The following is a 25437-nucleotide window of genomic DNA, read 5'->3' as shown; positions in this document are numbered from 1 at the left end:
TATGATGACAAATAATTTGATAATACACATTTCTAATCAAGATAAGCATAATTCTTCTTTAAAATCTAAACATAATGTTCATTTTCCTTGACTAAGAAATATTCACAAAATACAAGTTCAAAATCACAGCTCCATAAATCAATACTATTTTTGGCTCCACTAGAAAAATCAATACTTTGTATAGCCTTGTCTCGAGTCACACTGAGTAGACTTCCCTCAAGTCACATGAATAAATAACAAGGTAAATGCAAGGTTTGAAGTGAATAAACAACCAGAGAAAGGGGTCATTATAGAAGAACAAGAAATATAATCAACACAACCATTACACATGGAATAATCCATTACAAGTATTCGCTGTTTTTCCTTCTCAGGATAATGTCTTAGAGAGTCATGAGGTGACGTGCATGACACCCCTCCCACCGGACTGCTTAGCCACTGGCTGCACTAATGGTAACATCATCGTGTGGGATAACGTCACAGCGGCGGTACAGCAAGTGTAAGTCATTGTACAATTGTTGTTTGCTGAGATGTAGCCCATGGCGTTTTGTATGCCCGAGGGGTGGAAAGGGCACCGAGGTGAAGACGAGGGTGCCAATTGCCCCACAAGGGCATACAAAACCCATGGACTGTGTAACAACGGACTTTTGTTTTAGTCTTTATAAAGTTACAATAGCATAAGTCAATAAGTCAATGTTTGTAAAGAAGAGATTACACATTTCTAATTCGCATTTCTAATTCTGAAGTCCTATTCTTTGGTCTCCGGTATGCGTGTCTGCATTGCACGCAGTTCCGTGTTGACACGGCATGTCCCTGGGTACCTAATTGTGCCAAAGGTTTATTCTACCTGTGTCATGCAAAGCAAACGTATTCAGTCTTTGAGAATTATCAAGGTGATGTGCGTGCCTTTGGTTCATTAGAAGACGTACTCGGCAGGGTCCATCAGAAAGACATACATGAACTTCTGAGATACGTCACAGCCCTCAACCAACCAATTCATTAATGCTTGAGACAGTTTACCCATTCCTATTGGTCGAGGGCCTTCCACGTGGGTGGTTAAACACCACTCAGTGTTTAAACAGCCATATTTAAAACCAGTTGCGAGCACTCGCGCTCCGCATGAGAGCCACTGATATGATCTCCCACGGCTATATCTCCTGCCGTGCTCACCATATGAAAGTCCCAAACATGGAGTAAAATAAAGGTAAAATGGTGTAAAAGGGGGATGAACCTGTGTTCACAGGAACAGAGTGCCCATGTCTCTTTCAAAGCGATTGAGCCAGACTTGAGTCCATGAAATGCTGCTGTGGGGGGATCGCCACACCTCCTCCACAGTGAGTCTGTTACCTTCCCAGCATTGAAAAATGCCAGTACCCATTTAACACCTGGGTTTAAAGGAGTAATTGAAAGCGCCTTATACTCAAGGGCACAACATGCATGGCCACGGCGGGGCTCGAACCCACAATCTCACGTTCATGAGTCCTGTGCCCCACCGCTAGACCACACGTGCCCCAAAGAGTAAAATGGTAGAACACAAATCGTTGGAAGTTTGTCAACTTTTCAAATTTGTATGGTTTTTTTTACCAAAAAGGTATTTACGAATGGGGATAATAGTGTGATGGAGCAGTTATAAATGTGATGTTTAAAACCAATTAGGGTCCTGGTTGCTGATACTGGCCTGAGCCGAAATCGGTGGCCAGGCCCCTTACCGTTTTTAAAACACTCGTTTATAACTGCGCCATATCATCGCCTTAATCTTTTACCACGGCCTCTGTTGTGTTACATACATTTTCTAGCAGTAACACTAACAATCCTTTCCTCATTTATTAAAAAAACCCTCTATACTTAGGTTCCGATTGTACGAAATGCCACCAAACAGCAAGAATGAACACAGTGAGAAGACTGCGCACCCGCGACGAGTGAACACATTACTGCTGATGGTACACAGGACAAGGAAACCAGACCCAGCCTACATCAAGTGAGATTAAAAAATATTGTAAACAAGATTCTTTGCAGTTTTGCAGCGTGATTGATGATTGTTGCCATCCATTTTTCCCCATTCCAATTCTGAATTTCAAGTTGCCCTCTGAAAATATAATAAGCAAAAAAAAATAATAACTAAAAATATACTTTCAATCCAGATGTAAGGATAAGAATGAAAAGGGGCATTTTTTTTAAAAAGTAAATACATGTATTGTCATTATAAACTATTAGTATTAACAAACTTTCTGTCCATGTTTTACTTACACAACATTCTGAGCATGTATATCTTTTAAAATCTGCCCGGAAAGTCTTAAGTTCTCGATGAGCACAATCCTTAACAAAGGGGTGGGAATGTACAAGGGGAAAAGAGGACAAACAACTTGATATTATTATCCTGCTTCATTTCCCAATCCCACCCATGTTACACTTTTGTACCCATTTAGAGTGGAACGATCAATTTCTTATTCATCCATTTCCCCCTATCCCTAACTTTCAGGAAGCTAACAGGCCATGTCTCGCCCAGCTTCCCCACCCCCTCCGATGCTGATGAACGGGAGATGGACGCAGACTCAACGGCCGACACCAGGTCACGAACGGTGACCAGCTCCTCACGCATGGGTACCGGGATGGCCCCGATGATGGACCCAGTGGCAGAAGAGATGGAAACCGGCCAAGACAAGCAGGACCCACTCGGTAGGCAGAAAATGTAGATGATGCATCACTATAATAGTTTGGTCCTTCTCCTTGTTCCCAATTACACCGAAATATGTGTGCATTTATGGGTAGTACGGGAAACGGGTACCAGACTGAAAAAAAACATCTACCCCAAAATTCAAATATCAGAAGTTGGTGTTCAGATTGTTTATAAAGGTCCGCACGATAATACTACCGCATTGGTGCATCAATACAGCCAGATACAATTGAGTACAGTGAGCTTTATAACTTTATGGTAATACGGTGTAAGCTTCAACTTTTGCGAGCATCATAATGTGAAATATGTTTTGTTTTCCCATGTAGCCTGGTTTTCATTAAAAAAATTTCCCCAAAATGACATTCAAAACCCTTGTTTTTCATTGCCTCAAAGTTACTAAGTAATTTGCAAAGTTGGTTACGGGTACCCGATCCCATAATCTGAACCGGTTCCTGACATCGACGGTCGGGTACTCGGGTACCCCGTTCCAATGCACAGCCCCATACTGTGGTCTCTGAGCACAAGTAACCCTCAATGGTTAAAAGGGAGAGTTGGGTTGAGACCCCTGGGAAGATCTCTTGAAAGGATTTCTGAAGGCGTGTGATGCTCACACGGTGGCGCTACATGCATGTGCAGATTCAGAATACAATTAGACTTTCGCACAAACGCGCGCAAACCATTACGCGCATGCGGTGTGTCCCTCCCAGTTGTTGAAAGTGGTCAAACTGTGCCATCTCACTGTTGGTGCGTGGAGTCCTAGTGGAATCTGGCGACCAGAATTAGAAACTTTTACTGCAGTAGTGCCACGCTCACGCACATGCTCCACGCGTTCTAAAGCCAGCCTCAGGTCGACCTTGCAGATCGACACGACACAGATCAGACTTTTTAGGATCAAGCTGCGCCTGAACTACCACCGTCTCGAACAACTCAGTCGCCGATTTTGTGTGACCTGAATGTAACTGTGACGATATTAAAATGATCGGCATCAGTTGGCGCTCAAAAAAATCAAGTCGCAAGAGTAGAAAAATGTCAACTTCTGCGACGTGTCCTGCGATATCAAGATCAATCACATGATTTCTCAGTTTTGTGACCTGAGCATAATTTGTGTGCTTGATGCCGACGGTTCCATTTCGCGCAAGCAAATCGTTGGTCGACCTGAGGCCGGCTTTAAAGACCAGGCGCATTCGCATTTTGGCATTCCTTATTGGTCGAAGGAACCCTGAGTGCGTGTGTACTACCTGAGCGCGACTCACGCGAGCCTGGTGCCACCGCAGAAAAATAGCTGCCGACGGATTTGTCCTAAGCACCAAGTCTTTGCTGACACAGTTCTCCGAACGAGTACGAATATGAATGCCTGGATACACGCTGCTGACACAAATATGAAATAAAGCATGAATATTTGTAAAAGGACTCGGACTTATTTATTGGCTTAAAACATTGTTTGGTAGAGTGAGTGTGAACATCTAAGTACAATTTGAAATTTTTTGTTAGTAAATTAAACAAATACAGGCCACGTTAATCTGTAGGCTAAGGGTACACCAATTAATCTGAATTTGCTTTTTGGAATACAAAACAGCATAGTGCAGAACAGCATTTAGTATCTCGCGTATTAAACTGTCTTGTTTTCATTTTTGTCATCATTCGCAGAGGAGGACAAAATTGAGACTGATGAACAGATGGAGGAGGAGGTCGGGCAAGACGAAGGACTGGACAGGCAGCTGACACCGGAGGGCGATCACAACGTGGACGAGGAGCTGGAGAACATTGACCCGACGGCTAAGATGATAGTCACGACCTATGACCCCATCCTGGTGTCGTGTCACTCGGATGCCTTCATACGTTTCTGGGACATGAAGGTATTAACTAAAATCTGGGAGTCAGGTTGGCGCAGCCTGTGCTTTCCATGCCTTCCATTCCTCTGTGGCCAGGGTTCGAATTCCACCCAGGCAGGCGTGTGGGTTCAGTTTCCATTCCTTACCTAAATTTTTTCCAATTCGTATTCAAAGTCGCATTTATTTCCATACCAAATGAGAAATAGAAGTATAGAATACACGAATAAGTAAACAAATTAGTAAATAGAATTGTCAAAAAGGTGTAAAATTCGAAAATATATATATATGTATGGAGGCATCTTCTAGAAGCCGAGGCTTGTGGCGAGATGTCTTGGACGGACTAGTACAATACAGAAACAAGAACAAGTACACACGGACAGTTGGACCAAGACAGAACCATAAGTGAAGAGAGAACACAAAAAACCATTTGCTGAAAAATCAAATGAGAAGCAAGCTATGTCAGATATTGAGAGATGAGAGCTCTTTTATAGGCATGGTTGAATCGACCCACAGATGAGAAAGATTTAATAGATTTGTCAATGGCATTCCAGAGATGAGGCCCATGAATCTCCTTTGGGGGGGGGGGGATCTTCCCATCTCTAACACTGGACTTTCTTCATTTCTTCGTCGTCTTCTCCCCCCAGGTTTCTTTAGGCTTCTGAGCTGCAGTTTGTTTTCATTACCAGAGAGAAATACAATCATTTTTCAATGAGTCATGCTGTGGTGTTTGATATTTGTTAGGGTAGTATGAAGTTTAATGTAAATAATTTTTTTGATAAAAGTGGCTGATGGAAACTAAGTACCCATGGGTCTCCGTGAACAAGACTTGGGGGGGGGGGGGGGGGCTTGAGCCCCCAAGAGGTTGTCAATTTTTTTTTTTTTTGGTTAATTTTTTTTAGTCCCATGATTTGACCGTAGTGATAGGTATGTGGCTCAATGTCAAAATAGTCCTCCCCCCCCAAAAAAAATATACATTTTCTGCAGCCAAAAATTGTGGCCAACATTTTTTGAGAAACTTCTAAAAAAAAAAACGTTCACAAAAAGAGAGTTGAGGGAGACAACTGGGAGGGACTCGTGAATGCATTTGCACCATACGCCTGACGCTCGCACGAAGACGCGATAGGTTTGTAAACATTCTCCCCGCCCTGTTTTTCTGGAATAATGAGCCTTTTCCAAATGTTCATATGTGTAGTTCCTGTTCGGGTTGTGTTTTTGTTTCAGGGTGAGATGGTGCGTGAGATCTCTGCCATGACAAGGCGGCAAGGTTCCCCTGTGACTGCCGTGTGCTGTGACGAGGACGGCAATGTACTCATCACAGGAGATAACAGTACGGCTCATTTCTATCCCTCATTCATTACAACTCTGTTGAAGAAGTCCGTAGTAAACTAGAGAGGGTCAGCGGTAACACCGTGTGGAAGAATCTCTTTAGAGAAGATGTGTGGTTCTGGAAAGTCACCTGAAGATGATCACAGTATTGATTGGAATGTGGAGTTTCACAACCATCCAGATCTTTTCAGAACCACACATCTTCTCAAAAGAGAATTCTACCACAAACCCTCACAAAATTAAAACCGGGATACATGGAAAATCAAAACAGATTTCTCGTGTATGCACATTGTAACGCACAACAGATGGCGTTTGTTTATGGTGTAAATCGGGGACGACCTTGATTAGAAAATGTGTACAAAACCAATGAGAGCTGTTGCAAAATAGTTAGTGTACAAACAAAAGAAAAGGGAAGAGGAACAAAAGAAAATCTTTGATGTACACCATAAATAAATGTGCTAGCGCTCGTGAAAGTTGGAGTTTACACTGTAAAGCTATAAATTAAAGCTCATTAACTTCCGGGATTCAAATTTTGGAGTTGGATTTTATGGATACCCGGGTACCTGTGTTTTACTTCAATAGGGTGCCCGGTACTCGTACTACCCGTAAATTAAAGTCACACCACTATATAGGAACGTGGTTTGTATTTTAAACCAAAACTTGACGGCAAACAGATTTACAGGGGAAACAAAGTTTTCCACATTTTCCTCAGTCAATTCATGCCTTAAGGCGGGCTCATGCTTCTAACCGTGAATGACTAATAAATTTGAAGTTGCAAAACATTTGCTGTGGTCGAAATTTGCCGTATTTGAAGTTCCTGTGTTCCACTTATGCAGATTCACAGTATGAAAACCTTCCATGACTTCACAAGTTTGCGTTCTGTTTTGAACTGAGTATCAGCCAGACTTTAATCGAATGGTCAGTGCTGCATTACTTGGTAATCCTTACACTTCCAACAAGTGAAGGCGCTGCACAGAATTAGTGGACACAAGAGAAAACATAGTGTAATGATCAGTTCAAAAAGTTGCGCTTTGTTCATTTCAGACTTTATGTTTGTCAACACTTGATAATTCAGAGTCAGTGACAGAGATTTAAGAATTACATGATTATCTTGGGGGGGGGGAATTTAAATGGATTTATTTTGGACATCCAGATCCTTGAAATGTGTTCCCTTTAATTAAATAATCAAGCTTCCAAAATCTTTCATCCATAGCCATGCTTCTTGTAATGTGCTTGGATTTACATGTGTATGCATCCTGTTGCATTCGTTCTTTTCAGAGGGCTACATCACCATGTGGAGTGTGGACATGTTTCTAGAAAACCCTCAGTCGGAAGACAATGTAAGTCACTTAAGCCCCCTGTCAGTAATTTGAAAAAAAGAAAAGAAAATAGTTTCACTGCTTGCATTAGATTTGCTTTCAGAGGAAGCTTAATTTATTTGACATAATTTCACTTGATTTCATTGACTTTTGGTTACTCAAATCAATTTGATACTTAAAACCATATTCACACTTTAAAATGTTGCACACTGTCACAAATCAATCGCTGTCACAAATCGATCTCTAGTTGACCAGTTGTCCATGTTCAAACCACTGATCTCTATGTAAAGACTGTGTAAAGCGTACAGAGAACTGCAAAAGAAAACCATTTGATGCCATATTGGGGAAACTGGTTGGTGTTCTACAAGTACAAGTAGGTCAAGTGGCCGTCTTTAAGGCACTTGTGATTCACGGCAATATCGTGGTGTACCTTTTTGTCCACCACCATCACCTACCGCGGTTCAAGTTTTCGAAACTTCGAGGTTCACTTTATGAACGCTGCAGTTCACTTTTCGTGACTTTTGGAAATATAATCATGACAGAAACATGTCCTTTTTAGAACGTCATAATATGTGTAACGTGAACAAAATGCACGTCAAATATTAATACATCGCACGCTATATGTACATGTAGAACATTTGTATATCAGCGGCCATTTTTTTATTACCGGGGCGAACCGGTCAATAAGTGAAAGTATATGTAACTGTACGGCGTATGGGCATACGCTATCCAGTCTTTATCTCGAGATCAGTGGTTCGAACATTTTCTGATTTTGATTCTTGCTTTGACTTTGATTTGATTGAATTTGATAGGAATTGATCAAACAGCTGATCAGCTGGCGAGGCCATCTGAGCAGGATTGTCACCTTAGTCTATGCCAATCATATGAAGTCTGTCATCTCAGGCTCCATGGATGGGTCAGTCAGGTAAGACGCGCCATGCTCACCGATCACGACACCGCTCATTATCATCACGCCACTTTGAAACGTTGTTCCAGAATGGTTGATCCATGGCAGCTACAGTGTGGTATTACGTGGCTTTATACCGTATTGCACAATCTGTATTGCACCACACGTATTGCACCCTCTTCTAAGATCCATGTATTTTCCTGCTGCGCTAACGTGCATCTTAACGTTGCATCAAGTTTGTTTGAAGATAAATATGTGTCCCTTTTGCATTCGTGGATGCAAACAAAAACAAAAACTGAACAAACAAAGTTGTTTGTCTGTGTACCATATCACCTCATGATAACAGGACACAGACGAATTACATTATATAATTACATTGGTCTTATTGGAACTGCTCAAGAGCAGTTGTGTAGAAAATTGGAGTGCTACTTGCAGTGTAATGGCAGTTAACCCTCAGCAAATGGGTACTGCATTGCATTCATCTTTATATAGTGAAGTTAACTATTTAGCTAAGTAAACTATTTGTGAAACATTGATAGCGATCCCAAAGGAAAAATTGGCTGTCCCCAAATTGATCAACATGATGTGTTTAGAAACTGTCTCTAATCTCTGCTTTTTTTCCCCACTGTGTATTTCTTCCCACTTCCTTCCCCTTCCCCTTTCCCCTCCAGGATGTGGTACGGGGAGGACCCTGCCAGAGGCCATTTCATGGGCTTCTTCAGTCAGCACCGCCCCTGGAACCTCCCGAGTCTTGAGAGGAGCAACACCCCCGTGCTGCCCTATGACATCACCGAGGGGCCCCTTAAGCCCATGAGAAGTACCAACGAGAAGAAGCATAAGACAACTCAGCAGAGCTACCAGTACCCACTGGTGTTTGCAGACGATAAGTAAGACACTCGGGCGAGCTTCCAGGCCCTGATTTACAGGCCCATGGAACCAGTTAGGGAAAGAATGCAAGATTGAACAAGCGGTTACTGGAGGTTGAACCCCGAGGTAGCCCACAAAAACCTCGTAGGGCCTGAGGTGAACCTCGGTTTACGGCCAGTTTAATGTCTCATTCTTCCCTAAACAGAATGTATTGCTCAGAAAAATATTCACTTTAATAGCAGAAATTGGCACTGAACCAGTCAGTTGCAACATATGATAGTGTGGCTGGTAAGCTGTTTTACTGAGTCCTTCTATAAATTTAGAATTCAAGTGTGACATTTTTCCTGTCCTGGTTACCTCTGAGCTTTGTTATTTGCCATTCAGATATCATCAAAAATGATACAACTGATCCAAAATGATGTGTTGTTTTCAAATAGTGGTTGACAATCTCAATTTCTGTCACAAATCTGACTTGATAATGAAGGAAGACCAACTGGATGTTCCTTTAAAATAAAATCCGATAATGACTTCAATAATGATTACTTATTCTTACTTTTCCAAATAAAATTGTTTATGCATGTTTATGATGTACATTATATTATATTTATGCATGTTTATGATGTACATTATATTATACAATGCCTGAACAAATCCCCGTCATCTAATTGGTGGGTCCTTGATCACGTGTCATTGAATTTTTCGTCCCGGTGCGGCCGTGCGGCAAAAATAGAAGTTTGATTCCAAGGTACATGGAAGTTCCATTGCACGGTAATGCTTTTGGTGGCCCTGACTAATCAGATGACGATGATTTTGTATTCAGTATTGTATAAAACAAAAAATTAATGTTTTGCATTCGTGCATTGGAACAAAATAATTTCATTCGGTGACAGATGGAATGTTCTATTCCACCCAGTGACATTCCATCTGTCACCATTGCACTCACAAACATTTATTATTTGTGTACTGTTTGTTGTCCACTGTGGTATATTAAGTAACTGCAGTATCATAATATACAACACAGTATATGGATGGCCGTGTCCCAACAATAAGAGGACCTCTTTTAACATTCTAATAATATTCCAAATGAACTTGTTTGTAATGATTGATGATCTTCACACTTACAGAATTGCAGAACTTTTCCTTGTTACTTCTGACATAACTTGTCCTCTCTCTCAACTCTTAACAGATGGAAGCCTTTCCGGCGCTCAGCCTACGCCCAGACTAGGACCAAACCCAAGGAGCCTGAGGACATGAAGTTCTTTGAGGCCCTCCAGAAGCCGCAGTTTTACAACGATCACCTCAAGAGTTGCAAGACTGGGGAGATGAGCTTGGGCGCTGTGTTCAGGGCACTGCCAGTCTACACGGTCAGTCCAGAGTTCAATTAAGCACCCCTCACTCCAGGGGCATGGCGCTGCATAACAGTTAGCAAAAAAGTTGTGCTAACCTTAAGCACTTGTTCATGGCATGAATGTGCTAATGGTCGCGCATGCATGCGCGCATGTATGGGGATTTCTATTGTTACGTCACTGATTTAAAGCTATAGTCCATCATTTGCAGCCATCCGAAAAGTAACTGGCGTAATTATTGTTGAAAAACAAACTTGGTTGAAAGATAGTAAGGGAACTAAACTCCCTGTGAAATTATTCTTTCTGGGAAGCTGTCATTTTGAAGTAATCAACGAAAGAAGGCATTTCCAAGGGTGATTCTTAAGAAGCACCGTAGGAAAATTTAAATTAGTAGTTCGTTTTGTTATTCAGCGCAGCGTGCACAAGTATTGGAACGACGCACACGCGCGCGGTTGCTATAATTCATCGGATCAGTGCGCTACGTCGCGTATAGCTGCAATTCAAAACAATTCAAAACATGATTTAGTAACTTTTGATTTGAAATTGAGATCTTAGAATGCTGTTTCTCTCGGAATGTACAGCTGAAGCTTAGCTGAAACTTCATCAGGTTAGTTGCTCAGTATCCTTCATTAGCTTTTGAACTCTTTTGTTGCTTCAAACGAACAATTACAAATGATGGACTGTAGCTTTAAGCACATGTTCATGGCATGAATGTGCTAATGGTCGCGCACGCATACGGGCATGTATGGGGATTTCTATTGTTACGTCACTGATTTAAGCAACTTTTTCCTCTCAGTTAAGCATACCTTTTGCTGTGATATACTGCTAACAGTCTCCATGAAATAGACGGAAGCTCTATTGGCAGAAAACTGTGTGCCTAGCAGTGCCATGAAGTTGCGCCCGGGGCCCATGACATGAACGTAGCTGTGCTTAGCTACTCCATTTGTAGTCTATGGAATACATATCTCTCAAATGATGTCACTGCATACATATTGTCACGTGCATCGGCATTTTGGCTGTGCCTTATTTTGAGGAAATAGTGAGCAACATACGCGCGTGTTTAGAACATTTTGCACACTGCACACACACACACACACACCTGACGAAGATGGCCGTCTCTGAGATGGGTCTATATCCTCTTGCACAGCAAGTGCCTATGATATGTGAGCAGATTCGGCGATTAATTGTGCAAAACAGGACTGGGTCTTGACCTGATGATTCTGATCATTCAGCAGGTGCCTTCTATCGGGTGGTCCGTAACCAATTGTGTTACAAAAAGATGGCAGGCATATTGATTAATCAACTGCTGAGTCCAAATTTCTGATCGAAATTATGTCAACATTTCCAAAACCTACTCCTTCTACTGAATGTTGCGACTTTGCCCCTTAAGACTGTCACTTTTAGTCTGGGTACACCTGAGATGAAATTTGCAAGCTTGCTAACACCCAAGCCTGCACACAACTTAGGTATGCACAACAAAAGTATCATGTGATAAGGCCAAAAAAAAATAATATTTGGTCTCTGGTCAGACCAAAGTTCCGGAATTGACGCGGCCATGCGGCTTTTTTTTTTTTTGGCTTTTTTTCTTTTTTCTTCGGCTTGGATTGTACAGACAACGTGGGGTACTATTTTGCTTTTTGGGTGTCCTCATGTACATTGGTGTCCTCCATAATTTGCCTTGGTGCTTTCGATCATTTGCCTTGGTGCAATTTCCCATTCCTTGGTGCTCTTTGGTATAAAAAAAATTGAGGAGGTGCAGAAATAGAGGGCGCTGTTGGAGCTACCGCGGAACATTTTGGAAAAAAAAAAGATCGACACACATGATTAAAATCGACGCGCGCGCTGACCAGAGACCAACTTTTTTTTTTTGGCCTAACATGCATTATATAGAATAAACACAGATCATTACAATCAGATTTCTAGAAATTCCAGCCTTAACCATTCATATTTCATAAAAGTCTTTAAAGTGACACGTTATTGTATATATTCATATGCATATAAGACAAACTTTAACATTGCTGGTTTCCCAAACAGAGCTCCGAGAATGACAAAACAACATTGATGGGGGCTGTCTGGTTCTTTTCCTTATTTCCTCTCACAGAAATATTCAGTAGGTTTGTGCAACATTTACTTGAAGAAACTAGTTGAATCATCCACTTGAAGTGTTTAACACTAGCATAGTGCAAAGATGAATGCCTTCACATGCCAACCACCCCACCCCCCCCCCCCCCAAAAAAAAGCTAGTTGCATTGAACCCAGGTCGCAATAATTAACTTCCTCATGAAATTTCCCTCTCGATAATTGATGTTTATTCATCCATCTTATAGGTCAGCACTCCAGATCGTATGAAGACCCCAGCCATGGAGTATGGTAATGCCTCCTGGACGACAGACTCCTTCCTCTTTGCACCACCTCCATCCAAACCTGTCAAGGCAACCTCACCCACCAAGGACACAGGAAAGGTACCTCATGATTCCAATCTTTCACAAGCTTTTTTTCTTCTTTTTTTTCACTGTATCCAGAGGGCCTGCCTAGTGTTCTCTTTGTACCTGGATGTAACAGACCGACTCGCCGACTGACTGACAGATTTGCCACTTGTGACTTTACTGGTTAAAGGGAATATACAACATTTGCAAACAAAAAAACTACCAACTTTTTACGAAATACCTTAATAGGATGTTGGTAAATGACAGTCTAAAGCATCCTGTAAAATTATGGCACCTGGTGTGAAGTCATTTTCAAGAAAATGGTATTTTTGTAAAAATTTCCAGCGGTGGTCAGCCGACCACCGTTGGAAAAACCTAACTATTTTTCAACTGCTCCAAATTTACCATTAATTCAGTCCAAATTTTGTTTGCTATTGGTGACATGTTCATGAACGGGTGCAGGCCAGCTAGACTGGTACCCTTACCTTACAATTTTTGGGCATCTGTAAATTGATCCATTTTATATTTAGTGGAGTCAGGGAACCAGACTTCTTGAACAATTTTGTTTTTCTTGGTTTTTCCAGCATTTTCGAACACAAAACTTCAAAACATGTCAGTGTAACAATATTTGATCTATTATACTACCCCTTCAAATAGTTCATTTCTGAAAATGACAGCAACAGCCAATGATGTATATTCCCTTTAATACCGTCTCACTGACATTCACTAATACCTGGGTCATTCCATAAATGTTTGGGTCCAGTTTGTTGTGTCCCTGTTACATCTGATATAAGATGTTGTAAATAAGCCAGTTCAGTATTTCAACTGCGCATGCACACAATGATGTGGGTCACGGGTCATTCGGGATAATCCAACGCTAATCGAAGGCCTGCACGCGCACGGATAGTCTGGTTCCCAGACCAAAAGATTCTGACTATTCCTGATGAATCTTAGGTCAGGCAGCCTCCGTGGCTAAAAATAAACATGACGACATTGATGGCCCTTTTTCAAAGCTCGGCTTCGTTTCCGATTTCGCTTTATCACTTTTAGCTTTTAATGTTCGATGTGATCAAATTTTTAAGTAAATCACTCGCTTAGTAATATCATACAGTTATGATAATACAGTTTGATATTTCTGTAATCTTCAAAATTAGGCACCGAAATAGCACTGATAGCAGGCGGAGCTGAATGAAGACTGAGTTTTAGAAAATCTCAGTTAACGGTCGTCAAATTCAAAATTGTACATGACGCAGCAAAAAGTTCGCCCATATGATCCGAGTATATTTGATGCACAAAATCGTCGTTGAATTTCAAGTTTTCTAAATGAAAGCAATGAATATTAATTATCAACTCATTTAAAAAAAAATTAATAAGCAATTAGCAGTTAATTAAACCTATATTATATTCGGAAATAATCGGGTGCTATCCGATTGTCGATGAAACGAATTCAGCAAACTTCGGAAAAAGGAGGAATTCCTCTCGTTTTAGTCACGTGACGTAAATTGTAATACAATGTATTACCGGAGGCTACCGGACCTAAGATTCATCGGGAATAGTCAGAATCTTTTGGTCTGGGAACCAGACTAGCGCACGGAGACCGGCACACGATGCCCGCGTGTTAATTACAAGCAGAATGAGCATCCGCGTAGCATCACTTACATCACGTCAGAGATTTTATCCCGAATGACCTTTGACATGGACTACTTCATCGAGATACAAAACTGGCTTTAAATACTCAGGACACATTCTTTAATTCTCTCATCTCCAAGAGTGATTATGTAATGCAAAGTACCTACCAAACAAATAAAACATAGTGTGAAGTCAATTTTGATGATACTTGCATGACAGATGACGCAGGTCAGGTGTAACAGGGACACAAAAAAGGTCAGACTTTTGGACCCCAAATTTATGGAATGACCCACCTATCATGCGTGTGCTGCAGCATCCTATACTACATGTGCATTAGTCTGGCACTGCTTGTCTCGTGTCTTTTCATGATACATGTGAAGTCTCCATGTGAACAGCGAAAGTGGATTTTCCATTTTCGTCACCTTACCGCAGCTCAATCTTCAGCCTTTTTAGCCATTGAGTCAATGGAAAAGAATTTTGTGCCGCCTTGGATCAGCTTTACTAGAATTGCAGTCTTGATAAATAACCCCCAAAAATGTGTCTGAGTTGGGTTCCTGCCGACTTAAAGCGTGACCTTGGCTAGGCTTTTGTAGTCTTGATTTGGATTTTGCAGGCATGAGATTTTTCAGACATTTGTCTGAAATCAGACTTTTTGAATCCGCTCAGAGAATGACATAATCGGTATAGAAAGCAACACATCTTTCAGACCTTTCGTCTAATTTTCAGACTTTGTTTTTTAATTGACAATCTCATCCCTGACTTTGTTACCCTAATGCCTAATGGATCCAATCCCCTGGTTAGTGAGGTTAATCTGCTGCACTGGTAGAGGACATATCAACAAGATGTTTAAAATCCAGGCTTGGGAATTTTGGCACTTGGACCCGAGAAAATCCGAGCAGAATTATGTGCTCACATTGGCTTGAATGAGTGCTCTGCTACCATGACGGCTTGATAGAGGACTGGATGCATTATTAGGAGAGCAAAATCCAAATAAAGACTTGGACCAAGACTAAGCTGTTGGTGTAGTGTTCGTGGTGATGATTGCCCTCCCTATCCATATTTGAAATCTGTGTTGGCTCAGATTTAATTTTGGTACTAACAATGTTAATCCACAACTGTGTTATTTTTGTTGTGTGCAGATGAAATCTCAGCAAAAGCGCAGCGCTGCCAAAGATTCCACAGTTGCTCTGTCCAGCACCAGCCCGATGCCATCTCCTAGGAAGAGGTAGTCCCCATGCCAGCTCCACGAAAGAGGTAGTCCCCATGCCAGCTCTAAGGAAGAGGTAGTCCCCATGCCAGCTCCAAGGAAGAGGTAGTCCCCTTTCCAGCTCCAAGAGAGAGGTAGTCCCCATGCCAGCTCTAAGGAAGAGGTAGTCCCCATGCTAGCTCCAAGGAAGAGTTGGTCCCCATGCTAGATCCAAGAGAGAGGTAGTCCCCATGCGAGCTCAAAGGAAGAGGTAGTCCCCATGCTAGCTCCAAGGAAGAGTTAGACCCCTTGCTAGATCCAAGAAAGAGGTAGTCCCCATGCTAGATCCAAGGAAGAGGTAGTCCCCATGCTAGCTCCAAGGAAGAGGTAGACCCCATGCTAGATCCAAGGAAGAGGTAGTCCCCATGCTAGATCAAAGGAAGAGGTAGTCCCCATGCTAGCTCCAAGGAAGAGGTAGTCACCATGCTAGATCCCAGGAAGAGGTAGTCCCCATGCTAGATCCAAGGAAGAGGTAGTCCCCTTTCCAGCTCCAAGAGAGAGGTAGTCCCCATGCTAGCTCCAAGGAAGAGTTAGTCCCCATGCTAGCTCCAAGAGAGAGGTAGTCCCCATGAGAGCTCAAAGGAAGAGGTAGACCCCATGCTAGATCCAAAGAAGAGGTAGTTCCCATGATAGCTCCAAGAGAGAGGTAGTCCCCATGCCAGCTCCAAGACAGAGGTAGTCCCCATGCCAGCTCGAAGGAAGAGGTAGTCCCCATGATAGTTCCAAGGAAGAGGTATAGTCCCCATGCTAGCTCCAAGGAAGAGGTAGTGCCTGTGCCATCTCCTAGGAAGACATAGTCCCAATGCCATGTCCAAGGAAGATGTTCAAATCACATTTATCAAAAGTAGTCAGTATTTGTTCAACCAAGAATCAGGTACTTTATAAACTATATAACTTCAATAGAAATTGAAGTTAATTTTGAGTATGAAAATTGCACAGGTTCAGTTTTCAGGTTTTTTTTGGTGGGGTGGGGCTGGGAAGACTGCCAAATCATAATATGGGACGTTTGGAATATTTGGATAATGTCGGACATTTGGAATCCAAATTATACACTTTTGAATTTTCATATCAGGAATAAACAATGTGAATTTTGAAAAAAAATTATCTGTATATATTCTTATCTTCAAAGCACAACTCTCGATTTATGTACAGAAACATATTTTCTATGTTTGGCTGAAACTTTCTGTGTCTAGTTTTGATACCCATTAACCACTTGTATTGTATTTACTAGTGAAAAACTTTTATATATTCCTGTATTGTTTGAAGTGTGCATTCAAAGGAAGCAATTAGCAAGTTTCTTTCTTTTTTTTTACAGACAATCATGCATTGAGATCTAAAAACTAAAAAAGGAGACGATAACATATAAAGAGAAAATGATAAATCACTAAATTGCTCAGACTTACTTTGTTCTTGTGTTTTTATACGTGGAGTTGGTTTATTGTGAATTACAGGGTTTTCAAAGTATTTAATGGTCCTGTGAAGATGTATATACATATTTAAATTTTAAAAAGGTAGAGGGCCTAATTCGATCCTAGTAGGACCCTTGTCAAAGGCAAAATGGTCATATTTCCCTCTGACAAAGGTCCTGCTGTAGGATCGAAATACTAAGCACTCTAACTTATTGTGATTTGAATATTTCAGGTCAATCCAGTCAGTAAGCAATTTGCAGCAGTTTATTAATTTTCAGGATTGTATTGAAGTTCCTTGAGAATTGGGGTATAAGCCTTTTCGGAGTTCCAACTGCGCGCATTCGTAACCTGTGACAACGCACATTGTTTGTCTCAAATGCCCTTTGACAGTACCCACAATGCACAAACAGCCTTTTTGTAAAGTCAGTGGCGCGATGATGTCAAAGGCCATTTGAGACGAACAATGCGCATTGTCACAGGTTATGAATGCGCAGTTGGAACTCCGAAAAGGCTTATTGGGCTGCAGTCCACTTTCTCTCATTAAGTCCACTTATTTACCAAGATGAAACATTTTGGACTGCAATTTTGGACTGTTGTTGTCCGCTCCTTACTGAATGAAGAACGGATTAGATGACCGTACACCCGATGTCAAAAAAGTGTCAAAATTGAAAGCAGTAAATGAAAACCAAATTTTCGATTGAGTGATTGGGAAATAGAGAAAATAATACATGTACACGTTATTAAAGGTCATTTCATAATACAAGTCTCCCCACTACCCCTGAGTTAGGTCTGATTCCCACAATTCACAACCAGCCTGCATCAACCACCCATCACACAAACAGCAAACAGCCAACAAAGAAAGTCGTACTCTACACCGTCGTTTTATTTGGTGTCAAAAGCCCACTGATGCATTCATAGATAAAAATGAGTAATCTTTACAAAGAGTTTATTGGTTAATGTTGGTGCTTGAGTTTCGTTTTAAAAACTAGTATCGCCAAGGAAGTTAATCTGGGTGAATCTTTCCAACAAACGTCGGAGTACTGTCTCTATCCCAAGGCTGCAAAGACAGATTTTATTCAATCCCAAAAAATAGATGATTTTTTTTTCACATGTGGATCCCTAGACAAAAATTAGATTTTTGTGCAAAATGAAAAGGTTGTTTTTATGTCTAAAGATTACTAATGTTATGTCATTTTTAAAACAAGTTATACGCGCTTTATGTAGCCCAGACGAACGGCATGTAACCAGTCGACTGCATACAAAAGGCCTTGTGTATACTCTTTTAACTATTATCGTGTTTATCGCGGCCAATTTTAGGGATTTTAAGAAAATTAATTTAAACCCAAGTTCAAAGGGAGACACCCTGCTTACAAATGATATGTTTGATTGTTTCATCAAAGTCGAACAACCCCTCTAGAATAAACCCCGCACATTAAACAAGATACGGTCAGTTACGATCAAACTGCAGTGTCAGTATTGCTTGTTTGTTTGTAGTCCGGAAGATGTTCCGTTCGAAGATGTTTAATAAGACCAGCCGTCGTCGTCGTCAATTTCAATTTTGCGTATCAACTCCACAGCAGCTCGATCATAAACCTCGGGTGCAGAATCACGGAACCACTGGTGGGCCAAGGCTAGCTGTATGTCTAGCCTGGGACCGGGGTCCACGGTAAGCATACCGCGTATCATCGATTTGCATCCCTCACTGAGAGCCGGCCCCGAGGTGGGGAAGTGAACCCCGCGCTGCTGTGCCTCAAGGATCTTAGCCACGTTACGGACATCATCCCCGAACGGCATGTAGCCAGTCACCATGATATAGGACACCACCCCGAGTGCCCAGACGTCGCTCAGGAACGGGCAGTAGGGCTGCGAGCGGATGATCTCCGGTGCCGCGTAGGCCGCCGAGCCGCAGTAGGTCTGACTGAGATGCAGAACATTCATGAGGCGGCAGAAGCCAAAGTCGCTCAGCTTGATGTTGTTGTTGGCGTCCAGCAGCAAGTTCTCGCACTTGACGTCCCGGTGCACGATGCCACGTGTGTGCATGAAGGCAATCGCACGGGTGGTCTGTAGGATCCACTTCTGTGCCAGGAGCTCGTCCACAGGGCCCTTAGATACTGTCCTTATGTACTCCAGGACATCCCCGCCCTCGGCAAATTCCATGATCTGGAAGATCTTTTGGTTTTCCTCGAACCAATCGTACGTGCGGATGATGTGGACCGTTTTCAAGAACTTGATCACATGCAGTTCCCTCGGTAGAAATTTCTCTTGATAATCGCTCGGCGCTCGCCGGCGATCTATGATCTTCACCGCTACCTTATCAAACTGGTTTTTGGTGACGGCGAACTTGACCTTGGAGTAACTGCCTGAGCCAATCTTCCTTCCCAGGTAGAACCCATGCTCCAACATAATCTATACAGTGCCAAGGAAAAGGTGAATTGTGCGTGAAACTATAGTGCAGATCTCTTGGCAAAACTAGTATTTTTATGCCTGGCAAGAAGAAAGCGCATAACTGATCATTTGAAGCAGACAAGCATTGGTAACCCAAGAAGCACGAAAGATCAACTACATGTATGAGAAATTGGGTATATTGCACGATCGATGCTTTTTGATGCAAACAAAGAAACAAGATTGAATCTTCTATAGTGATTTAATGCGGACGACTCAAAACTGTACGCCCTGACACTACTCACAACTCTCGATTCATCATGGATGACCGAGTTTCAATTTTAGTTTTCAGCGTATAGAAAAGGTCTCCAAATTTACTTTCTTCAACTATACAATCACGTATCAGTGGCATTGTAATACATGTTATGATGTACCTCTTTATCAGAAGGACCGTTCTTGACAGCACAGTCTTTCTTCGGATTGCCAACTGCTGTATCGCTCTTGGACTTGCTCGGTTTGCTTGAACTTGAATGTGAAGAAGACATGTTTTACGCCTTAAAATTCAAACGTTTTCTGATGAAATTACACACTCGTCACTTCAGATATCGACCCATAATAATGCGAAGGGTTTCAATGTTTTGCGTTAGTGTTGGTTAGTGTTTTAATGGTTACCATGTCATAGTTGGGATACTTTGATTTCGTTTATAAACGCCGCAAAGAATTGAGCGCGTGCAAATATCACACACTATGACGTCATTTAGAAAAGGCACATGCGCGCTTTATGCGCGCGCTGAAATGTCACCAAGAATATCTAACTATGAATCAATATTATGCGCAAGTTCACTATTTCAAATTTCCCAGTTATAAGAAAAAACATCGTACCACATTTACATGTACAAAATGATTATCTTTAAACATCAACTTTGACACTACATGTATTTTTATCATTCGTTATATATATGTTTGTTCAGAATTTACTTTGTTGCAGAAAAACGCGTTAAGGAATTCATCTTTTACGTCACATGGTATTGTCCATTCGGCCAATAGGAGAAAGAAACGTGCAGTTGCGTTGTCAAGAATTCACGAACGGCGCGCCCTCTCACAACATTGAAGCGAGCGCATGGAGTCCACATGCGCTGATGCGCTCTCTACAAACTTTCCTTTCTACGAATAGAGTAAAACTAAAGTTTTAAAATTGAAAAATTTTAACATTAAAGACACTTTTTTTCTTATAAGTCAGGTTCTTTGACGGTAGGAATATAAGAGAAACTAGAATACTTAGTCTCCGGTCTGTATACCGGGCCGTGATCTTGATGACATGGCCTCGGGCTCCGTGGCCCAGACTTTCGGCAAGTCAACTCAGCCGACATCACTCCGAAAGGCAATCAACGAGGAACACATTCTCCTCAAGCGAGGCATCGTGGTCGGGGACCTCCTTGGAGAGGGATCCTACGCCTGCGTCTACTCCGGCTACCTCGAGAAGGAGAGGATAAAATGCGCCATCAAAGTCATCAACAAACGAAAGGCGCCCAAGGACTTCCTCCAGAGGTTCCTCCCGCGGGAGCTGGAGATCCTGAAGGCCATCAAACACCCGAATGTCATCCGCTGTTATGAGATAGTGGAGATTGGGCCCAAGGTGTACATCTCTATGGAGCTGGCCGGTCATGGGGATCTTCTGGAGTACATCAAGCTCCGTGGAGCTCTGACGGAGGTGAAGGCCAGGGACTTCTTCCGGCAGCTGCTCGAGGGAATCTCCTACCTTCATGGCAAGAATATCGTGCACAGGGATCTCAAGTGCGAGAATCTTCTACTGGACGCCCACAACAATATCAAGATCACTGACTTTGGCTTCTCTCGTCTGATCACCAAGAATGACCTCAGTAAGACCTTCTGCGGGAGTGCTGCCTACGCTGCTCCAGAAATCCTCCAAGGTATAGTTACATCATACGTAATTATTCCGACCAGATCGCTTTTGAAACCGGCAAAAGGGCTAATATTTTGTTCGCTTCGAACAATACTAGTACTTCACCATCGATGGCTTAGGAATGAATATTCTTGTATCGAATTATTAATGAGAGTTCAATTCCTTAAAATTGCATCCACGTTATAAACAGTGGCGCACCCAGGATTTGGCTTGGGGGAGGGGGGCTCAATTGTTTGTTTTTTTAAATGTTCCCCAAAATGTTGGGACTATTTTGACTTTGGTGGCGCCACTTACACCCCTATTATACTACTCGAAAATAGGCTACAAATTACCAAGGTCAAACAAAAGAAGAAAAAAAGAAAGATTGAAATCCTCTTGGGGGGGGGGGGGCTGGGCTTGAACCCCCCCCCCCCCCCCCCCCCCTGACCCCCGCCACCCCCCCCCCCCCTCTTTGGTGCGCCACTGGTTATACTTAAATAGTAACATTTGTCTAAGTTATTCAAATTTAAAGTGTAAAACACTATCACCGCTGCAGGGAGACCGTACCAAGCATTCCTGTACGACGTGTGGAGCATGGGGGTTATTCTGTACATCATGGTGACCGGCTCCATGCCGTACGACGACTCCAACGTCAAGCGGATGGTCAGAGATCAGACGGACAAGAAGCTGGGCTTCTCCCGCTCCAAACAGCTGACCCTGGACTGCAAGGATCTCGTCTTGAGAATGCTGACACCAGACCCGGCACGGAGAGCCACCCTGTACGACATACACCACCACAGCTGGATGCAGGAATCCAAGGGAGCGTCACCTCCGAGCATGTCCAAGGAGAACTCTGTGGGGGTTGAGCCTGGCAACACCAAGCAGTCATCACCATCTGCGTCTGACGGCCCAGGACACAACTCCTCTGGCAACGATGAGCAGGTTATCCAGACAGTCGATCATGAACAACCGCCGACACACAAAGAACGCGCCCCTTTCAATCCCAAATTCCTCCCAATTTAAAATTCGACGGACCCTCAAGTATATTCTTTTTGCGCCGTTATTTCAATATCCTAATCAGAATTATAGCATCGTGTGAAATAATGTAAAAAAAAAGTGAAATTAAACATCTACTCTGGTCATCTCACCAAACATACTGAACCAGTCTTAATTAACAATGAGCGCAGCCCCATCACCGGACAGGATGGTTTCAAATGAACCGTGAACCGTCTTGCCAGGTATTTTTGTTTTATATTAAGTTTACATGTACAAACTTCAAACGTATTTTAATGAACAAGACAATGCTACCAAACTCAATTAACTATTACAATAAATAGAAGCATGACTTCTACCAGTTGAACCAAAGTTTGTCAGTGTGAGAACTACTTGTTACCATCAGAACGTTAAAGGGTTGTAAAGTTTCAAGATTTTCAACACAGAACAAGCCCGAGAAGGTAAATTTAGAGCATTGGTTGGTATAGAAGGCATACCGGGTAAAGTTCATTTTACCCCCAAACAGCTGGTTTTGTGCAATACACCGAGGAAAAATTATATTCAATTGATTCTTGTGAACAGTCTGTACAAAAATGATCAAAATACTGCACAGAGAAACTTTGCTTGGCTAAACATGTACACTAGTTAACTTACATTAGACAGCCCGGCTGTATGAACGCTCAAGCGCGGGCCACCATCACAACCCTTGCGTGATAGACTGAGAGCTGGATAGGGTTTAATCAAAATTTTGGAAACAAAACCTTAATTGTTGTTCATTTATAGTCTCATCTATGGATTTTCTGCTATGTTCCTAAAGCTCCAGACAGCATTATCCAAAGCTTGATAGGCCTCGTCGTGTGTCTGACTTGTTTTCATTGTTTTCCGTAACATGAACATCACGTGGCTGGCTTCTCTAGCCAGTTACTTCCAATCATTGCTGGTTGCAAAGCTCGAACGATCTGCTGGATTGTTCGTAATCGATAGCATGCTCTTTTTTTTCATAGAGGGAAATGCTTGCTCGGCGTATCTCCTGGCTTGTGCCCCCTTCCCTTCTCTGCTCGCTGAAAATGTGTCAGTATTCATATTTTAATATTCACGTTTCTCGAATGTTTCGTATGATCTCAGGCAAGCTACTGACTGCTAGTATGGGGCTCGTACCATACTTCCAATGGGGAGCGCTGATCAAATCCTACAATCACGCACAATATTTCGCCTAAATAGGGCCTGTCCGCTCCGTTCACAAGTACCCCCTCACCGGCAAAGGAAGTACAGTTAGGGGTGCGCGGCCACTGCGTGTACATAGAACAAATCCCCTGGTGTACGCGCGTCACACACAAGGAACGGTGCGCGTCAACCAGCGAAATGTACCGCCCATGGGGCGTCGTTGCTAGGTAAAAGGGCGCCCTCTTTTGGTAGCGCACGGAGCTCATAGTTTACCCCCTTCGCACTAATGGCTACGCCTCTGGCGGATGATGCATGCACGTTATTATTATCAATACAATTTTCAACGGGGGGGGGGGGGGGGGGGGGGTTGACACAAAACCCACCCTCTGGTTCCGCGCCTGGCCGGCTAAAGCGAATCTTATTATTATCATCATGTGACGTCACCTTCTTACATTTGCTACTGATATTTCATATCTTTTTGGCATTTTTGGGGCAAGTTAAATAAGAAGGGTTTGGGGGGCTACCCCCAGGCCCCTCCCGCCGTAGACTAAATGAATGAACAAATAAATGAATAAAAGGGGAACAAAAGACCTGTCAGTGACAATAGTGAGATTTAACAATGCTTGAGAACGCAATTAGGCTATGTACTTATGGGGGGGGGGGGGGGAGACAGACCGGTCAATGCAACTAGGTTTCAAGCGGCGATTGCCTCAAAAGTCCACAACTATCCTAAAGTTGTTCAAACGTGGAAACCAGATTCAATTTTTCGCTTTGAAAAGAGAAAATCCTCATTTTATTTAATCATTAATTATGAATACAATCAGTTTCCAAGTACAGAACCCATTGCTCATAACATTAATGCTTGTATGTTTCTCTTCAATTTTTGGAACTTAATAATAATAAACAATATAATTTTGAAACGCCTTACATGTCATTGCTACACCACAAGCGCTGTACAATAACAAATAAATACACACATTCTTTAAAAAAAAATAAAGTCATTGTAATTTAATAACTTGATTGAACAATCAATTAAACTCTTGCTTATTAAAAGAAAGTCCTAAACAATTATATATATTTGAAACGTCTAAATATTATGGGGGAAATTGTTCATACTACCACCCCATCTCTGAATCATGTACGTACAGTATAACATTCAGCTCATTAACATAATGTAGATGTATATTGCATGTACACTGTCATTTTGTAATATTTTTTGGAGGCACATAGACAATTTTCTCGTGAAGCACATGGGTGGTGCTATATATTCAAAGAAAACTGCTTGAAAATGTTACATATCTGCATGATTTACTAAAGAAGAAAACAAACAACGTTTAGTGGCTTGGCACAACCATAATGGAGGTCTAATTCTACCTCCATGGCACAACTAAGTTCAATCTCATTGAGTGCGTGGAGCAACTGTGCTTTCCTACCCAACGTTAAATGGCGCCCTCCCTCACGGAGCAACTACCGGTACTTCCTGTTTCCCTCCCCCCCCCCCCCAGCGAACTGTCTGATCTTTCCATTTAATACGATCTTTGAGTTTCCTGCACTGCCTTTTATAGGCCTCACACACAACTCACTAGGTGTACAATTCTTATTTCACAATTGAAAACTTGCACAAAGTAATAACCCAATCATAATCTAGCATTGCCATACAGTGACTTAGGGACACGCCCACTCAAATCTGGAAGCCAACCAGGTTTTAGATCTATGTATTACTATAGCGATCCTGCTACTCAGTAAGGCCATTTTTGCAATACAGTTTTAGCAATACCTAACACATACAACAGATGTGACTTCTCAGGGGGACGTCATCGAGGTGGGTAGAATTTGGAGATCGTATTCGTAATGCATTCCCGGTATATATATATCATGATATATTATATCCCGCACAATGGGCGTGCTGGCTATTATTTTGGAGTTTCACCCCGAAAACCCTTTTTTCTCCTTCATCGTCAACTTTTCTAGCAATAGAAAATGTATTCACTTTGAATGAGACATGTAACGAAAAACA

General features: G+C 42.2%; 3 protein-coding genes across 8 annotated transcripts in view; 2 read left to right on the top strand and 1 right to left on the bottom strand.

Moving 5' to 3' along the window:
• The window catches only part of LOC119743575 (WD repeat-containing protein 64-like), a 38717-nt gene extending 21744 nt beyond the window's left edge, over positions 1-16973 (top strand). The window contains exons 17-28 of one of the 6 annotated variants that reach the window (XR_005273059.1): positions 372-496; positions 1847-1975; positions 2477-2673; positions 4319-4527; positions 5725-5830; positions 7108-7169; positions 7961-8073; positions 8727-8942; positions 10109-10286; positions 12596-12730; positions 15463-15693; positions 16071-16973. Coding sequence is in view for 2 of the 6 variants with exons in the window: in XM_038219997.1 (XP_038075925.1) it covers positions 372-496; positions 1847-1975; positions 2477-2673; positions 4319-4527; positions 5725-5830; positions 7108-7169; positions 7961-8073; positions 8727-8942; positions 10109-10286; positions 12596-12730; positions 15463-15548; positions 15607-15610 (1560 nt within the window). In the remaining 4 variants the exon portion in view is untranslated. Of the gene's footprint in view, positions 1-371; positions 497-1846; positions 1976-2476; positions 2674-4318; positions 4528-5724; positions 5831-7107; positions 7170-7960; positions 8074-8726; positions 8943-10108; positions 10287-12595; positions 12731-15462; positions 15930-16041 lie in introns of those variants that run through there. The other 5 variants (XR_005273058.1, XR_005273057.1, XR_005273056.1 and 2 more) reach the window with 5 other exon arrangements.
• Positions 16974-18492: 1519 nt separating this feature from the next.
• On the bottom strand, positions 18493-20030 carry LOC119743555 (testis-specific serine/threonine-protein kinase 4-like). The gene is made up of 2 exons (XM_038219978.1): positions 19795-20030; positions 18493-19384 (listed from the first exon to the last, which is right to left on the bottom strand). Exons 1-2 carry the CDS (start codon positions 19903-19905, stop codon positions 18500-18502), a joined length of 996 nt encoding a protein of 331 aa, XP_038075906.1. The 5' UTR covers positions 19906-20030; the 3' UTR covers positions 18493-18499.
• A 408-nt stretch (positions 20031-20438) lies between these two features.
• On the top strand, positions 20439-22628 carry LOC119743554 (testis-specific serine/threonine-protein kinase 1-like). The gene is made up of 2 exons (XM_038219977.1): positions 20439-21291; positions 21820-22628. The coding sequence occupies exons 1-2, from the start codon at positions 20679-20681 to the stop codon at positions 22284-22286; spliced, it is 1080 nt and encodes a 359-aa protein (XP_038075905.1). The 5' UTR covers positions 20439-20678; the 3' UTR covers positions 22287-22628.
• The last annotated feature ends 2809 nt before the right edge of the window (positions 22629-25437 follow it).

Source organism: Patiria miniata, unplaced genomic scaffold, assembly GCF_015706575.1.
Source record: "Patiria miniata isolate m_02_andy unplaced genomic scaffold, ASM1570657v1 HiC_scaffold_6, whole genome shotgun sequence".
Classification (NCBI taxonomy): Eukaryota; Metazoa; Echinodermata; class Asteroidea; order Valvatida; family Asterinidae; genus Patiria; species Patiria miniata.
The sequence above is the reverse complement of the archived record's forward strand: the minus strand, read 5'-3'. Positions and strand labels throughout refer to the sequence as shown.

What these genes read in the sequence shown, in the direction of transcription:
- LOC119743555 (XM_038219978.1), bottom strand. Translation starts at nt 19,905, where the DNA reads ATGTCTTCTTCACATTCAAGTTCAAGCAAACCGAGCAAGTCCAAGAGC. An exon ending in ACGGTCCTTCTGATAAAGAG is followed by an intron (nt 19,385 to 19,794) that starts GTACATCATAAC and finishes GGCACTGTATAG; the next exon opens with ATTATGTTGGAGCATGGGTT.
- LOC119743554 (XM_038219977.1), top strand. Translation starts at nt 20,679, where the DNA reads ATGGCCTCGGGCTCCGTGGCCCAGACTTTCGGCAAGTCAACTCAGCCG. An exon ending in TGCTCCAGAAATCCTCCAAG is followed by an intron (nt 21,292 to 21,819) that starts GTATAGTTACAT and finishes TCACCGCTGCAG; the next exon opens with GGAGACCGTACCAAGCATTC.